The sequence below is a fragment of the Geotrypetes seraphini genome, chromosome 2, assembly GCF_902459505.1.
Source record: "Geotrypetes seraphini chromosome 2, aGeoSer1.1, whole genome shotgun sequence".
NCBI lineage: Eukaryota > Metazoa > Chordata > Amphibia > Gymnophiona > Dermophiidae > Geotrypetes > Geotrypetes seraphini.
Window position 1 is genome coordinate 505040542 of NC_047085.1, and position 18329 is coordinate 505058870.

An 18329-nucleotide genomic window follows, 5' to 3' on the forward strand; every position below is an offset into this window, starting at 1 on the left:
ATGAAATTATGGGAAAATTAATGACCACTGAGAGGTCTGTAGAAGCAGGATTGTGTGAATCCTGTACTTTTGGAAGTGGGGATCCACATGAATTATGTGCCTCCTTACAAAAGGTGAAAATCTCAAAAGGAGAAGAGCAAGAAGTAATTTCTAGACAAGGAAGGATGATTTTGTCAGACTGGAGGAATTTGCATGAAGCTAAACAGGAATTACAATTGAAATTAGAAGAGCTGGAAAAGAAAAGGAATAAACAACAGCATGCCATTACAATGCTACAATGTCAGAATAAGTTGTTAATGGATAAGGTAGAAACCTATCAAAATGTAATAGAACAGTCAGCTATGCAATATGCACAATATAAATACAAGAAACGGAGGTGGAAAGTGAGTTACAGAAAAGTTAAAATCTTAATTTATCATCTGCCGAATGATTGGAATCCAAACAAACGGGATGGGAATATTTGGGATTCAAATTCTAATAACAGGGAGGATGTTACTCCACATGAAATCATGGATATGATGGCACGCTTTACACAGCAGCCTGGGGAACCACTAATACAGTGGGTAGTTCGGGTGCAGGAGCTGGGTGCAGCAGGGATTATGTTAGATGCCACAGATGCCCCAAAATTTGTTCAAATTAGTCAAGAAATAGTAGTGTAACATACGTTGCGGAAGGATCCTTATCCTGCAAAAAATGCCCAATGGTCTTTATTAGAGATAATTAGTAGGGGTGTCACGAGGCGATATCCACTTGAATCTGATTGGCCCTCAAATGATAAGATTTGGTATACATTAAAAGATGCTCAAATGAGAATTAAGGAGGAGTCTATGAAGGCAGCCTTAGTAATAGGTCACGCTGACACATATATGTCATTACCTTTTACTGAGTCCATGAGAAATAAAATGATTAAGTATGCTGCACCAGCATACAAACAGGTAAAGATAACTTTGTTGATCAATCAAATAGACAGGACTATTTTGGAAGCCTTAGAAGCGGTCCGACAGTTAGGAGATCTGGGAGACTGGGGACCTCAAACTACTTTTGATAAAAAGAGAACAGGACAATCCAATTCAAACAGGGCTAAGCGGGTGTCTCGGAGGAATATGTTTTTGGCATTAATAAAAGATGGTGTAAAGAGGAAAGAAATAGACGGAGAAGATACAGGGACATTATGGGGAATGTACAAAAATAGAGAACAAAGGAGAGAGGGAGGATATTTTGGTGCCAACAGCCCCCCTGAGGAAATTGCTTCCATTCTTTATCCTGATTTAAAAGGGTGGAAGTGTTGGGAGGATCAATAATGTGAATGCCGAGCCTCAGTGTGTGCCTGGACCAAATTAGAACAGTATCCGCAGGTAGAGATAAATATTTAGTAGAAACCTGGGGAGCAACAGGTACAAGCTGTAGTGGACGCTGGGGTGTAGGAATATAAATATCAGGATTGGGGGGAAAATTATACAAGCAGGAAGAAAAAATTTTACAAATTTTAAAATTGGACAATTACCAATTTGGGATTAATTTATGGGATTCCTTGCCAGATATCCAAAAAGGGTTAACATGACAGCTTTCCGATGGAAACATGAACCAATGCATTTTTTACTATCCCTATAGTGGAGCAATGTCCAGAACAATTTGCATTCACTTGGCAAGGGAGGCAATATACATATACCAGACTACCACAAAAATACTTACATAGTCCCACTTTCTATCACAAGATTAAAGCAGAACGTGGGCAAAAGGATGCCGAGAGGTGAGAGAGAAAGCTAAACTTCTCTTCTCCCCAAAATAAAAAACAGACTTGGGCCTTTTTGGATTTTGGAGGCAACGTATTTCACATCTGGGGTAACATATGGGGTAGGTTGGACAATAAAAAAGTAGAAGTTGGACAATAAAAAAGTAGACCTTTATAATGAATAAAGTTTTGTTAGATAGTATAAGGAAGTTGCACCCCAAGTAATTTTGCAAATGTGTCTTTTATCTCAAACACTAACATTGTGAACCACTGTACCTGCAAGTAAACCTCTCTTATATGTTTTATAGATTAAAGCGTCCCTGCTTGAATTTTTATGATTGTGTGACAGAACTTTGAAATGGAAGAAAATAGAAAAGAAGACCAGTAAAACTTAAATTTCTATCTCTCTTTCTTTTAGAAGCTTATTATCTAGACATGGTCCGGAGAACCAATTTCACTGTGCCACATTTAAAATACTTCCAGCAATGTGACCTGATAGTGGGAATCCAATGGATACCACATTTGTTTGTGACTCTTTTGATTAATAGTGTGCTTATTTACAGATTAAAATCAACCCTGAATCATTACCGATGGAAGAAAGCATGCCAGAGCTCTGTGTTTGTCTGTTTCTGTTATGTGTTGTTTGTTTTAGCTTATGGGGTACCCCAACATTGCACATTGGCCATTTCCAGAATTTATTCCACCCCTTCTATTAGTCCAAATGGTACCATATCCCTTTCCAAAAAAGATTCCCCCACATACCAGAAAGTATCTTATGAAAACCATGCTCACAATAATTTTATGCTAGGACTCACAGGCAATCGAGGCCAGCAGCGTGCCAGTTTTTTAGGAATAAAGGGGACGCCCATGTGGGATCCCTACGTGGGTCAGGGCAAAGAGTCTATAGAGTGGGCAGACTTGATGGGCCTTGGCCCTTTTCTGCCATCATCTTACTATGTTTCTATGTTTCTATACAGCCTAATGATAATTTAGTTAGGGGTTATATTATAAAAGGATATCAGAAGAGAAATAATTAGAAAGCTTTATACCTGGTAAAATGGTGTTCATTGGTATTTGATATTTGCTAAATAAAATAAAAAATGGTCTCTCTTTATTTAACTTACCAGGTATAAACAGTGCAGTGCACATCTCTGACATAAGTTATTTGGTTATCACATTCTGTACGTGTGTATGGTCTTTCTTAAATGACATAATAATTATGTCCAGAACATAAAAAGGTATATTTTCTGAATGTCCTACAGAATACCTTTAAGTGCATTAGTGTTGTTTCTCTTATCTCACACAAATACTACCTTACACACAAGTATTGTGTCAAATGTTATCACATTCTGTACGTGTGTATGGTCTCTCTTAAAAATGACATAATAATTATGTCTAGAACATAAAAAGGTGTATTTTCTAAATGTCCTACAGACTACCTTTAAGTGCATTAGTGTTGCTTCTCTCATCTCACCCAAATACTACTTTACACACAAGTATTGTGTTACATGTTATCACCTTCTGTACATAAAGTGGTTTTTCTCCTTTTTCTCTTATACTCTCTTTTACCACTAGGGGGGTTTAATGTAACTAAAGCATTGAAATTAAACAGTTATGAGGAAATATTTTCCTTGAAAAATCACGTACTGGGAAATGTTATTCCATATAGACTTTCATCCTTTTGTGATAAAATTGGTCAGCTCTGCTCTCTCATTCTGATGATTTGGCTAACATGCTGGGTTAAGAGAAAATTTCACCAGACCGAGAAGATGAAGACGCAACCAGACATACAGTGCCGTGCCATGAGGCTGTTATGTGGCACCGACTTGGGAATAGAAGTGAGCCTATATCCTGCCACTTAACATTAGGGCTGGTCTGTGGAGGTGGTGCCTGAAACTTACATGAGTGAAGGCATGTGAGTGGCAAAGCAAGCCTATTGAAACTGGAGCATAGCCAGACCCTAACCAAAGATGCTAAGAAAAACGGGATACCAGATAACTGCGGTGATCGATGGTGAATATGAAGCTACCCTAAATGTATGCCATGAGTAAGAGCACAAATATAATATTAATAAGATTATTAATTTTCATGATTCCCAATACGTGATACTTTCAAGTGAAAGGCCTAATTAGCAAGAAATATTAGGGAATGCAAGAACACCAGGTTTAGCACATAAGGAAATAAATTATGAAGGGAAAATTAATTTTCCCATTTTACCTTTGCTTAAAAGTAGAATAGATACTATTGTTTCTGAAATACTGGCTGGCAAAGAAGCATATTTTGACTCCAGAGTAGCAGATGTATTTAGAAGGGAAGGTGAATGGGTGACAAATACTGTACATAATTATGAACTAACACTACGATATGATCAGTTAATGTTACATGTCGTTATTGATTTAAAAACCACATCACATTCTGTACCCTTAGATAGAAAATGGTGTAAATTTTGAAATGAAACAATGTGTACCACTGCAGTGAAATGGCATAAAAGGAGTTTCTTCATTTTGTACTCTAACCTTTTTTAATTGTCGGACACTCTCTCCCTTAATTCGGAGGACTTCTAAATTTGGAGAAGCAAACTTGAGTATCCAGGAGTGGAATGTTATACCCCAGTATATTACTGATAATTTTGTTAGGAATGCCCCCATCTGCCGACACGGATTGCTAGTGTGCAATCCCGACATATGTGCAGACTATCTGTAGATAGTCTGCACATACGTCTAAGACCCGTTAGAACCGCGACTTTTTTTTTTTTTTTAAACTTTAACTTTTTACTTTTAGTAGCTCAGTGAGCCCGTGGTTTTAACCTGCTTTAAACCCTTTGGTTAAAACCACGGGCTCGCAGTGCGAGGAAGGGCAGGAGAGATTTGGGGTGGCAGGCAGGAGACAGCAGGGCGGTGATTCAGGAGACAGCAGGGCGGCGATTCGAGGCAGAGCAGGCAGGAGAGATTCAGGGAAGAGCAGGGTGGCAATTTGGGGCAGCAGGCAGGACAGATTCAGGGTAGAGCATCGGGGTGGCAGGCAGGAGAGATTCAGGGCAGCAGAGAGCAGGGCGTGCAGAGAGCAGGGCTTCAATAGAGCTAGAGAGTAGGAAAGGACGTTTGCGACTGGTCCTCAGCAGCTTTTTGATCAGCCAGCCCAGTCGGATCGTGAAATTTGTTTTGTGAGTCGCGTTCCTGCCTACTTTGCATGCCGTTCCCCTCATTTACATGTGCAAATGGGATTCGGATCGGCAGAGAGGTAAGTGAATCGGGCAGGAGTAAAATTGGGTCACAAACCGATCGGTACACGATCAGTTTGCTTAGTGAACCTAGCCCTTTGTTAGCTATTTGGGGATGGGGACGAGGAGGGAGGGAGTGAGTTGGGTTTTCTGGTGGGGGGACTGGGGGCCATGGAGGATATCAGAGTACAGTCCTCTATGGTAAGTAGATCTGATTGTAAATGACTTGCTTGTGTCATTGTCCATGTTTTGTGGTTCTTTCTTTGTTAATAAAAAAGATTTAAACATAAGATATCTTCACATCAAATGGATCTTTGTCCCTCATACATGGGCCCAGGTATTTCGCACCTGCTCAGATAAAGGTGAGCCAGGTTTGGAAGTTAAGGTTGCGACTCTACACTTCATCTCAGCAGTTTTACTCCAATCCCTCTTGTTAATGCACTCACCTGAGCAGCTGCTTTTCCTCGTTTCTCTTTCCTCTGATCCAAGCTCATTCCTCGTGTATACCTTTTCCCCTCGTTCATTGTGGGACATAATCTCAGGTGTGACGGTCTGGGAGCCTATTCCTGAGGTAAGAAAACTGCATTAGGTTTCCAAAAACAAACAAACCATACATTTGAACTAGAGAATGACACGGGGAAAAAAATTTGTCCCCCGTCCCCAGCTGACTATCCTCTGCACCGCCCCGTCACCGCCATTCCCTTCACCGCCCCGTCACTGTCACTGCCATCCCTTTCACCGCCCCGTCACCGCCACTGCCATCCCATTCACCGCCCCGTCACCGTCACCGCAGCATGCATAAAAGCCTCAAACAGGTATGATTTTATATACTTATCTTTATTAACGTATAAAGGAAACATTCTTTACAACTTAGTTAACTATACAAAAACAAAACACAACCTTTAATTGTCCTTATTTTTTAACCCGTGGATGAACAACAAATCATCTGCACAAGTGGGTTAAAATGCAAACCTGCTACCATGAAATCTGATTTTTAAAGGCATGCATTCGTGCAATTGTGCCACAGCCAATGGACTTTGGTGCATTTGCCAAGGGAGAATCGCTACTGTGGCTTTGTAAAAGGGGCCCTTACTGAGTGAAGTCCATAGTCACCTAGACCAGTGTTTCTCTCAACCAAGTTTCCCAGGCCAATCTCCACCCCTGACCCCCATCCCCATCATAATAGTAAATAGTACTAATTGTAATGCAATTTCTTCCATTCATTTTTCATGTACACTACTGTATATAATATTAATTCATTATGGTAACCACAAAATTAAAAGAAACACAAAGCACACTGTATGCAGAGAAAATATTAATTAATATTTGTTTCATTTTTCAAAGAGGTCAAGACATGACTAAAATATGCAATGTCACTTCAGAAACAACTATAGAAAAATAGACAAATATAATGCAAAATATAGATAACTGATATAAATTCTCAAAACTGACACATTTTGATCACTAAATTGAAAATAGTCATTTTTCATATAATTTTTCTATCACTAATCTTCCCCCACCCCATATATATTCCGCAGGTTTTCAAAGAGGTCAAGGCAGATGATTTTATGCAATGTCACCTCAGGAACAACTATACAAAAATAGACAAATATAACCCCTCCCCTTTTACTAAATCGCAATAGCGGTTTTTAGCGCAGGGAGATGCGCTGAATGCCCTGCACTACTTTCAATGCTCATAGGCTCCCTGTGCTAAAAACCGCTATTGCGATTTAGTAAAAGGGGGCCATAGTGCAAAATATAGACAGCAGATAGAAATTCTCAAAACAGACACATTTTGATCACTAAACTGAAAATAAAATCATTTCTCCCACAAGTGGACATGCTCTATGGCTGCTTTAACTGTAAGGCGCCTGAATCTAAGGCTATATGCTACCATTCTGTAAAGGAACATCTGGGAGCCTATTCACTGCTATAGAATAGGCATTCCCTGTACAATCTCAGGGTGCCTACGAGGAAGAACCCACTTGGAGAATTGCCCCTTATTTTTTTTAAGGATTATAAAAACAGAAGCAATAATGTGAAAAACAAAACCCAGCCTTAAAACAGGTTGAATTAATTTGTGAACCATTATTTAAAGCATACTTAGAAAAAATATTGTTTTCCCTTAACTTAAATGAAATAAACATATTCCTATCCATCATTTGACTATAGCTAAGGGCAAAAGAACCTCATAGAGCTGACCACTTTATCTTCCACAATAGGCACCAAGGTTACTTGGATCAGAGCTTTAAAAGAGCAAGCAGAATCGGGTCCGATGTCCATGCGTTTGGTTTTCTCAAATGGTATACCACTACACTTGCTGCTTTTACTTGCTTCGGGCCTTCCTCGTTGCCGGGACCTGCCTACTTTCTGTTTCCGTGAAGGCAGGACCCGGCAGCGAGGAAGGCCCGAAGCAAGTAAAAGCAGCAAGTTGTAAGCTTCCCTCCGGGGCTCTATTGTGTGCGTGCTGGCTTCCCTTCTCTTCCCTCCGAAACCAGAAGTAGTGTCCCGGAGGGGGGGGGGAGAAGAGAAGTGAAGCCGGCATGCACACAATAGAGCCCCGGAGGGAAGCTTACAACTTGCTGCTTTTACTTGCTTCGGGCCTTCCTCGCTGCCGGGTCCTGCCTTCGCGGAAACAGAAAGTAGGCAGGTCCCGGCAACGAGGAAGGCCCAAAGCAAGTAAAAGCATGCTGGCAAAAAAAAAAGGCAGGCATCAAACAAAATTTTCGGCGGCGAGTCAGCCCAGGAAGGAGTATTGGCGGCAGCAGCAGGATTAGCTGGGCGGTCATCTAAATCAGCCGGGGAGAACACTTACTTGTACCTGACGAAGTTTTCAGGCTTTCAGCTCTTCCCAGTGAAATGAGTGAATCCAATCGAGCAAAAAGAACTGACCAATGAAGAGCCTGTATATTAGGGGGCGGAGTCAATGCGGCAACGTGCAAGTCGGGTAGAGAGTTGGAGGAGACAGACCACATGGCGGAGACAAACATGGCCGCCGGAAAAAATCTGACACCCGGTCCCAAACCAAAGACACATGGTGAAGACAAGGTAAATAGCGGTACATAGAAGGGGGTACATTTGCCTGCGGGGACAAATCTTTTCACCGTTTTTGCGGGCGGTGAAAACTTTTGTCCCCGTGTCTGCGGCGATTTGGCTATGGAGTCTCCATAACCCGCAGCCACGCCGCAGCTCCCTGCGGGGATCGCTCCCCGTGTCATTCTCTAATTTGAACCCGGTTAAAGGCCGGGACATAGAAAAAATAAAGTCCGTACCGCAGAAAGACGAAGGGTTGGGCCTAGGCCCAAAACCCCCGTACCCGGTGGCAGATGAGACGAACCGAAGAAAAAAGTCACTTTTTTTTTTGTTTTGAAAGAAAAGAAAAACGATATCAAACAACGTGAACACAGCGATCAAATCACCAATCCAGCCGCGGTGAAGAGAAGGCACAACGCTACAGAGCTAAGAGGAACAAGTCTTCTCGGCTCCCCGGAAAACGTTGAACTGAGGATCCTCACAGGAGACGCGCCCTCTAGTTAGGGCGGGAAGCCACGCGCGCATGCGCGCTGCAGCACTCGGAAGCTCTTATAAAGATCTTCAAGCTGCGGGGCTCCGTCGGTGACATCACCCATATGTGTGAGAATATGCTGTCTGCTTGTCCTGGGATAAATTATTTACTGACTGAGGCCTAGATGCACTAAATGCTCCGATGGTGTACTGATGGCCGCTAAACCAGTTTGACTGGTTAAGCAACCAACCGAATTTGCCGACCCGATGTTCAAAACGGCTCACTGCATGGCTTTCCGTGCATTCTTACATTTTCCAACTCTGGCATGCAAATGACTCCATTACTATTAAAATGAGGTCATTAATATTAAAATGAGCCATCCGATCAAAGGCCTAACATGGCAGAGCCGTAAATGACTGCTAATACCGACCCGAAAAAAACCCGACAGGTCTGCCATTTTTTTTCATTTATTTCTATGGGCACAGATGTTGTGTGTGTGTGTAACACATGCACAATATCTGCCCCATAAAGAAAAAAATGCTGTGCCGTGCTGCCCCCTGCTTCCTCAATGATGACCTGGAGCAAAAATAAGGCAGAAGGGATGCCCAATATCTCCTGCCTCCATGACCCCCCCCCCCCCCCACTAAACCGACTCCCCCGACCAGGACCCCCTTCCCCTTCCTTAAAAAAAAAAAATCAGCAGAAGGGATGCCCACTCCCTCCTGCCTCAGCCTCCCAGATCCCCTTCACCCCCATACCTCTGAGTGAAGTTGACAGTAGGAGGGATGCCCATTCCCTCCTGCCGCGGGCCTGCCACTCCAAAATGGCAGGTCTTCCCCTTCTCTGTGCATCTTGGGATGCACTGGGAGAGACTTAAGGCCCTGATTGGATCAGATGCCTAAGGTCCCACCTAGGGGAGGGGCCTTGGGCATCTGAGCCAATCATGGCCTTAGGTTCCCCCTAGTGTATCCCAGGATACACCAGGCAAGGGGCCTAAGGCCCAGATTGGCTTAGACACAGCATCTGTGGTTTTGCTCTCTTTTCATTTGCTTTTTTGATTTTATAATGATGCCCATATACTGCTATTAAAAATGTAAAATTATCCCCTACCCAGTGAGATCAGGGTCTGATAATTCTCCTTCATCACCTCCCTGTAAAGCTCTCTCTGCTCTTCTTCTAAATACTCCCACTCCTCCTGGGAGAAAGAGACAGCGATGTCCTCAAACGCCACCTGCATCTGAAATACAAACCAAAGACATACTCAGCATCTTCTGCATCGCCTTCATCAAAAGATCTCCCAATGCTGGTGCTCCTTGGGGTGGGGAAAAGTTTGCTGGATGCATACAATTTACAATTACATAAGACCCAGTCCCAGAACAGGGTTATATATGAAACCACTCCACATTCACAAACACAAAGGGACTGTAATAATAAAAAAACTCAAATACCCTTAATGCAAATCCTGTTCTCAAAAAAAGAGATTTCACTTTTTACTCCTTTACAATAGCATAATTTTAAACCTGTTCCTAAGGCTCAGGCCAGGAAGCCCTGACGCAGCTTAGCGAAACGATGGCTGGCCATCGTTGGCTTTGGCTGAGCAGACTTGCCACAAGAACAGCCGTGTGGATGAAAGATGCGTGGGCCTGATCCAGCACAGCGCTGGGAAAGATAAGTGTTTATCATAACTGTATTAGCAACATTATATACTGGCACAGTCTGGACGCAGTCCAATTACATTAGCGAGAAGCAAATTTAATGGTCCCTCCCAACACAGCTGTTCTTTAGGAGTTTGGGGTAGGACTCCCAGCGCATGTGGATGGAAATTTATTGAAATATTTGAAAAGTATTTATTATTGAAAAAAATATTTATCACTGAAGATAAGCGTACTTGGAGGAGGGGTTTTTTATGCCGATGAGGTAACTCTAATAGTAGCCTGAATGCTTATAAAATTAGCAGCAGGCCCGAGTCTGAGGCTTTTTCTCCCCCTTTACAAGATTCCTGAAGCATTGCAGTGGCTTTTTGAGTTTTAAGTCCACAGTGCATTGTTAAGCCTTAGGAAGAGGTTTAAAATTATGCTATTGTAAAGGAGGAAAAAGTGAAATCTCTTTTTTTGAGAACAGGATTTGCACTAAGGGTATTTGAGGTGTTGTTTTTTTTTTAATTTGAAACCACTCAGTGCCAGGCTCAGCAGAGCATAATCACAGTAACTAGAAACCAATTATATATTGAACCTGGGGCACAAAATCTCCCTTTGGGGGAGCCCTGATCTCTCTCTCCTTTCCTACAAAAGGTTCCCAAGGTTCCCCAGCTCAATTTGGGGTCCAGAATGTATAGTACCCCAGGTTAGAAATGCAGCAGTGTTTGCAACAAGATAACTGGAAGTTGGGGGGACAATCTCTTACCTGAGCAGAAGTTCCTACAGGCATTTTCCTCTCTGGAGCTTGCAGGATTAGAATTGAATTCAGGGCTGTTTCTCTGGCTGAGGGGGAGGAGCTGAAAAGATTTGTCTCTTGCAGCGCTGGAAGGGACAAAAGGGCAGAAGCTCAGAGCTCTGCACAGCCTGATGACGTCACAAAGGAAGAGGCGGAGCTTTAGACTGAGGGCTGCGCTTGCCGACAGACGGTCTTTCCTTCGTGGCTCTACCCTTTGTTACTGCTGATTGGTTGGAAGATTCCCTGGGGGTAGGAAGGAGGAGGAGTTTCAGGTCCCTATGATTCTCCATGGCTAAGCAGCAGGGCAGGATTGATTTTTCAAGGGCCACTAGGCACACAAGTACACTGAGCCCCCTGGCCCTGCCCCACCCCCATTTATTTACCAGTTTTCATGCTTTATATTAAATGATTATATATAAATACCCTTTTCCTCATCTTCTTGTCATTCTCTTCCATCCACTGTTTACCCCTTCCAGAAACTCTGTCTCCCCCTGCCATCTCTCTTCCTGCCCCCCCCCCTTGGTCTGGCATCCATAAGGTGACCATATGTCCCATTTTGAACGGGACGGTCCCGTTATTATATTGCCTGTCCTGTTGTCCCCACATACCACTTCGGGACGCCAAAATGCCCCTTTTTCAGTGGTGAGAGTGATCTAATAACGGGACGGTCCCATTCAAAACCCTGGAAGAGCTAGGGATACAGCTTTCTTTACCTGCTGCCGCTGCTGCAATTCAAGATCCTGCCCCGATCTCTTCCTGTTCCTGCACTGGCTCTCGGATTCGCCGTACCGCCTCGCCCCTTGGAGCAGCACTCTCCTATGTAAGTGGCTGGCCCAGAAGCTTTCTCTCTGACGTCAGAGTGAGGCTTGTGCAGAGCCGGATTAAAGGATAGGTACGTGCCTTGGGCCTGAAACTAACAGGGGGGCCTGTCCGCCGCAGTACAGCAGCGGGAGTTGGAGCGGGCTGGGCGACGGGTGCTTGGGGACGGCAGAATCGTCAGAAGCAGGTGGCGAATGCCCTGAGGAAGAGAAGAAGGAGGAGGAGAAACGGCAGCAGCAGTGCTGGTCGTGGACCCATCGCCCCTCCCCCTCTGTTCAGCGGCAGCATGTCTTGGGGCAGCTGAGGAGTTCTGGTCTCTGGCCCGAATCAGGTTTCAGGTTTATTAAAAATTTTATTAATCGCTTTTTCAAAATTCTAAGCGATGTACAAATCAATAAAATTACAACATTTTAGGGGGAAACAAAACAAACACTTAGAACTAACCTAACAAAACATATTAAAACAAAAGGAAAGGATGGGAAGAGAAATACAAGTTGTTGATAGTAAGTAAGACATGTATGGGAAAAAAAACAATAGGAAGGGAGAAAGCAATGTGCTTCAAAAAAGTTATGAAATAGGATTCAATTGAGGCTCCTAGTCAGGCTTTCTAGCTATCAAATGCATCTTTAAACAGAAAGCTTTTTAATTTGCTCTTAAATCTGTCTAGATTACGTTCTTCCCTTAAATAAATAGGGAGGGAATTCCATGAATGGGGGGGCTGTGACAGAAAAGATGATTTGCTGCCATGTATGGAACAAATGTCTATCCACTCTCATCTCTAATTCTCCCTCCTACCAAACTTTCAGGAAGTCAATCAAAACTTATCTCTTTGACAAATATCTCTGACTCCCGCCCTCCTTGTAACTCTACTTTTAACTATGCCTTGTACCTCCCACCTTCCTGCACCTCCCACCTACCTGCACCCGACTTCCTAAGCCACACCGATTGACTTGTTTATAACCTCTCTATCTCCTTCTTGCCTGCTCCCGACTCGCTAAGTTGTATTGATTGATTGACTTATTTGTAAATTTTGCTGTAGATGTACAGTCTCTTGTCATGTAAACCGCTCTGAACTATTCTGGTACTGCGGTATACAAAAATAAAGTTGTTATTATTATTATTATGTATTAATGATCTTGAGTGAGGGAAGTGTTAATAGATGTTGGTCGTGTGACCTCAGTAATCTTGATGAGGTGTAGGGAATCAATTATTGATGAATAAAGGTGGGAATTTTGTAAAGAAGAGATCTGAGAGTTAACAGACTTAATTTATATGTTATGCGATGAGCAACTGGGAGCCAATGCACTTTCTTAAGGAGAGGTGTCACATGATCGAATTTCTTAGCTTTCATTATAAGTTTAATTGAGGCATTTTGTATAATCTGTAAACGTCCGATTTAATTTTGGGCTATTCCCTTAAATAGAGCATTACAATAGTCGAGTCTTGAAATTACCAAAGAATGAATTAATGTGTTAAGTGACTTTGAACATAAGAATTTCAAACATAAGAATTTGACGTAGTCTGAAAAAAGTTGATTTAACAATACTACTAATGTGGTCGTGATAGGTTAGTTTATAATCAAAAATAACCCCTAGAATCTTAATGCTACTGATCAACTGTAAAGTGGAACCCTTGATAGTGACTGGAAAATTGAGCTTAGGACTATCTTTCCATGGAAAGAGCATAACATTTGATTTATTAACATTGAGAGCTAATCTGTTAGCATCAAGCCATTGGTGAATCTGTTCGATTTTCTTATTGATTGCTATTGTTTCAAGAGGGTTCTTGGAGTCTAGCGGATGTAAAAGCTGAATATCATCTGCGTAAGCAAATACATTAAAACCACTAGATTGGCAGAGAGTCATCAAGGGTGCAAGAAAAATATTAAACAAAAGTGGTGAGAGAATGGACCCTTGGGGAATACCATGTGTTGGCGAGAAACTTTTGAAGGTTGTATTGTTAAAGGACACAATCGAGGATCGATTAGTGAAATAGGATCTAAACCAGGGGTAGGGAACTCCGGTCCTCGAGAGCCATATTCTAGTCGGGTTTTCAGGATTTCCCCAATGAATATGCATTGAAAGCAGTTTTATTTTATTTTTCTTTCCAGCTTATGATTTATCTTTAATCTTATCTATTGTTTTGCCTTTTGTCTTTGTTTTGTTCTATTTCTATCATTTAAATTTCTCCAGAATTCTACTGTTCAACGGCTCCCCCTTCTGCTTCTATTCCTTTCTCTCCTCTCTTCTACCTTCCAAAGTATTTAGATCAATGCTGTCTTGTTAAAATGTTTATTTTATTTTTATTTTTCCTCTAACTCTACTTTTCACTTCTCTATTACCCTCCAGGTACTTTAGTTAGATTGTGAGCCTTCGGGACAGTAAGGGAATTTTCCAAGTACCTTTCTTATTTCTAATCTTAATGTATATTTTCTGTAAACCGCTTAGAACCTAACGGATGTAGCGGTATATAAGAAATAAATTACATTACATTACATTACATTACATGCAAATAGATCTCATGGATATTCTTTGGGGAAATCCTGAAAACCCGACTGGAATACGGCTCTCGAGGACCTGAGTTCCCTAACCCTGATCTAAACCATCAAGGACCTGATCCTTGATGGCAATAGACTGTGAATATGGAGCCGCTGCTGGCGGTGCTGAGGGAGGTGCGCTGGGGCGCGGCCTCCCTCCCCTTAGACGTGCTCGTTAGCAGCTGACTGCCCCAGGTCGTGCAGTTAGACTGGTGAGTCAGTCCAGGGGCAGTTGGGGGGGGGGGAACGGGGATTCCAGTGCAGAGTTGGCACTTAGCATGTGCAGGGATGGAGGGGGTGAAAAGAGGCTCCACTAGGGAAATATCAAGGTGTTTGGGGGGGGACAGGGGTAGGCTTGTTCTCTTTCTCTCTCCTACTAACTCCAGGAGGTGTTAGGGATGCGCTTCTTAGACGTCACTGGAGTTAGCAGAAGGGGACGTCAGGGCTCCTTGGCTCCCATTTATTTAGAGAACTAAGAATATATGTGTTTGCGGTGCAGGAAAGCCAGATTACAGCCCAGCATCCTTCTGGTAGCAGCCACCACTTTGTCACACAGTTTTTCACCTTTCAGACACTATCACTCCACGGTCTCTCTCTCCATCCGTGCATGTCAGCCTCTCACCTACCAGCATATATGGTTCCTTCCGATTATTAATCCCCAAATGCATTACTCTGTATTTCTTTGCACTGAATTTTAGTTGCCAGATATTAGACCATTCCTCTAACTTTTGCAGATCCTTTTTCATATTTTCTACTTCCTCTTCAGTGTCTACTCTGTTACAAATCTTGATATCATCTGCAAAAAGGCACACTTTTCCTTCTAACCCTTCAGCAATGTCACTCACAAACATATTGAACAGGATCGGCCCCAAAACTGAACCCTGAGGGACTCTGCTACTCACCTTTCCTTCCTCCGAGCGACTTCCGTTAACCGACAGCCAGTTTCTAATCCAGTTCACCACTTTGGGTCCTAACTTCAGCCCTTCAAGTCTGTTCAAGAGCCTCCTATGAGGAACCGTATCAAAAGCTAAATTACATCTAGCATATGTCCTCGATCCAGCTCTCTGGTCACCCAATCAAAAAATTCTATCAGGTTCGGTTGGCACGATTTACCTTTTGTAAAGCCATGTTATTATAAAGACAATTCTAGGTAGTGTGATTTGGTGAGAAATTGAGCGCTGCAGTGATGGCTTTATATCCTCTTAGCAGTGCACATGCTGGATTCAATGAGAATGGGATTCAGTTGATTTGGAGGTAATGAGCATCAGGGGATGAGAGACTCTCACCCAAATTCTATAAAGTCTGCCTAGCCAATGTAGTTACCTAACTTGATTAACAGGCTTAATCTGCACCAATAGGTGACAATTAACTCAAAATTGACATTAATTATACTTAAAGTTAGGTACTAATCATTTCTATTGCGCTACACAGAAGAGACAGTCCCTGCTCAAAAGAGCTTACAATCTAGTCAAGACAGACACACCGGACAAGAAGGTGCATCTATACATAGTGCTCAGGTGGGGGGAACTGTATACTGCTGCATTATGATGTCATCAAGAATTCTGGGTGTGACTCAGATGCATTGTGATGTCACTGAGCGTTCAGACAGCTTCTACTAATCATTTCTATAGGCTACTAGACATACCTAGTGCTGCACATCAAAACACAGAAGAGGCAGTCCCTGCTCAAAAGAGCTTACAAGTTAGTCAGGACAGACAAACTGGACAAGAAGGTGCTCAGTGGGGGCACCGTACACAGCTGCCTCTCACCCTCGCTACGCCACTGCCTGGGGGGGGGGGGGATCTGGGTTCAAGTCCTTACTGCAGCCCCTGGTGACCCTGGCCAAGTCATTTAACCCTCCATTGCCCCGAGTACAAATAAAAGATGGTGAGCCTACTGAAGACAGAAACAATACCTGCATATAAAGTGTACAGCTCTGCTAAGTCTAGTAAGGCTATACAAAATGATTAACCCGCGCCCTCTAGTAAGTAGCAATCGCTTCAATTTCATGCATTTGGGGTACTGCCGCGACTCCCTTCCACCACAGTGCAACGACGTGTCCTAGATCAGAAGGTCAAAAGGAAAAAGAGTATATGAGAGCCACTGCCCGGTGCTAAATTAAAGAGCTGCAACGCCCGCACTCTAATGCGCAGACGCCGCGCGCGCTCCACTTCTCCCAGGCCTCCATTCATCCCCAAGCTCTACGCAGAAGCACCCACGTCCAAAGCGCCGCCCACTGTGACGTCGACTTCACTAGACTAACAAAGCCCTACGCAGAATCTCACGTCTAAAGCGCCGCCCACTGTGACGTTGAATTCATTAGATTAACAAAACCCGGCATCCTTTGCTGTCCCCCCACCCACCGAGCAGAATGATTTTGAGATAATACATCGTTCTTTACAAAACAACAAGCTCTTTATTTTTAGAGTGACTGTACTAGATCGAGGAGTTTCAGAGGGAGAGGTCAGTAATTGGGTGGCGGGTACAGATGACCCTAACTAAAAAAGGTTTCTCCTGGTAAGGGATGGCAGCGGCGAGGAGCGATCGGTAGCTTTGCGCAGTGGCAGTATCGTAGCCAATGAGGTTAAACCGAGGCGCGATTATTGCTTATTGAAAACTTTTCCCAATACCCCGCCGTGACGACTTGAAATATAGTCGGCACTGGCAATTTTTGCAAGTCTCTACGGAGACTGAATAGTGAGGTTAAAAAAAAGATATAATGAAGTAAAAAGGGTTTAGCTTTAAATATGGTGGGTTGTTTTTTTTTTTTTTTTTAAATAAAATTTAAGAACTGTGAGTCTTATATTCCTGCTGTCTGCCTGGTTTTTCTGATTCACGATTTCAGCTTGTTTCCTTGCAAAGGCTTGGTAACCTTTCAGAGTAAAGATTATATTTGGGGGGATTCCGTCCATTTGACTCAATTTCTTGATCATAAGTAGGTTTGGTTTTTTTCATTTTTAGGTTTGAGATAGCTGATTTCTATTGAGGAGTAATACTTAAATAGATGCATATAGAGTTAAGGAAATCATTTATTTGCTTTCCTTTTGTTTTTCATGTTTTTCTTTTACCTGTATAAATGTACTCCTCACCAGTTAATGAGGGCTAGATGATAGGTCGATGATTCTATGTAAAAAAAAAATAAATTGTCTTTTGTGATTTTCATATCCTGTTATGCTTCTTTATTGTTTCCCTTTTGACTGTCACCACACCCCCTCCTGAGTACTTTAAGGAATCAGCTGGATATAGAGGAAGGGAGACTTTATTAAGAAGATAGAAACACCCTCATCACCATGTATTTGATCATTGTCATTAAAGAGTCTCAGCCTAATGGCATTTCTAACAACCTACCCTACTTTAAATTTGTTTCAGTTGTGTTGTTGCTATACTATTACAAAATCACTTTTCTTGTTTTTGTTTCTTATCTGATCAGTGGCATAACGAGGGTAGGAGGTCTGATCAGTGGCATTTCCCGCTCCTTCTATGCCCCCCCTGTGCCTCCTCTCTGACCCCCCTCCCATGCCACACTCACGCCCTCTCTTTCCACCCCTGTACATCTTTAAATCTTCGCCAGCACAAGCAGGTTCTCCGGCCTGCTGCTCTCACTAGCGTTGGTTTTCCCTCTGAAATCACTTCCTGGCCCCGTGACCCGGAAGTGATTTCAGAAAGCACCAGGCCAGCATGAGCAGTAAGCTAGAGTAGAGAATGACACGGGGAAAAAAATCTGTCCCCGTCACTGCCCCATCCCAGGCCCACCGGCCCCTTCACCGCCCCGTCACCGCCATTCCCTTCACCACCCCGTCACCGCCATCCCATTCACCGCCCCATCACTGTCCCCACAGCATTCATATAAGCCTCAGTACTGCAATATTTAGCTTATTCTTTCCTTATAAATCAAAGTTCTGGCTGCTGAACTAGAGAAAGAGATGTTCAGCTGGCAGGGCTTTGTTTATAAATTTTTATCAACTCAACTAATATACTACTTTATCCTAAAGCAAAGAAAATATAATTTTTTTTTCTACCTTTGTTGTCTGGTTTCTGCTTTCCTCATCTTCTCATTGAATTCCTTCCATCCACTGTGTGTCTT

At 42.9% G+C, this 18329-nt stretch overlaps 1 protein-coding gene and 1 non-coding gene across 2 annotated transcripts in view; one reads left to right on the forward strand and one right to left on the reverse strand.

Moving 5' to 3' along the window:
- Window positions 1-11622, reverse strand: part of LOC117354557 (oocyte zinc finger protein XlCOF6-like) — a 29264-nt gene extending 17642 nt beyond the window's left edge. The window contains exons 1-4 of the mRNA XM_033932286.1: window positions 11604-11622; window positions 10861-10976; window positions 9568-9694; window positions 5399-5518 (exon numbers count right to left, since the gene is read on the reverse strand). Of these exons, the coding sequence (XP_033788177.1) occupies window positions 5399-5518; window positions 9568-9694; window positions 10861-10884 (271 nt within the window). The 5' untranslated portion in view covers window positions 10885-10976; window positions 11604-11622. The remainder of the gene's footprint in view (window positions 1-5398; window positions 5519-9567; window positions 9695-10860; window positions 10977-11603) is intronic.
- A 5172-nt stretch (window positions 11623-16794) lies between these two features.
- LOC117356107 lies at window positions 16795-16935 on the forward strand. Its single transcript, XR_004538548.1, has one exon. It is a non-coding gene; the product is annotated as a U4 spliceosomal RNA (small nuclear RNA).
- Window positions 16936-18329: the final 1394 nt, after the last annotated feature.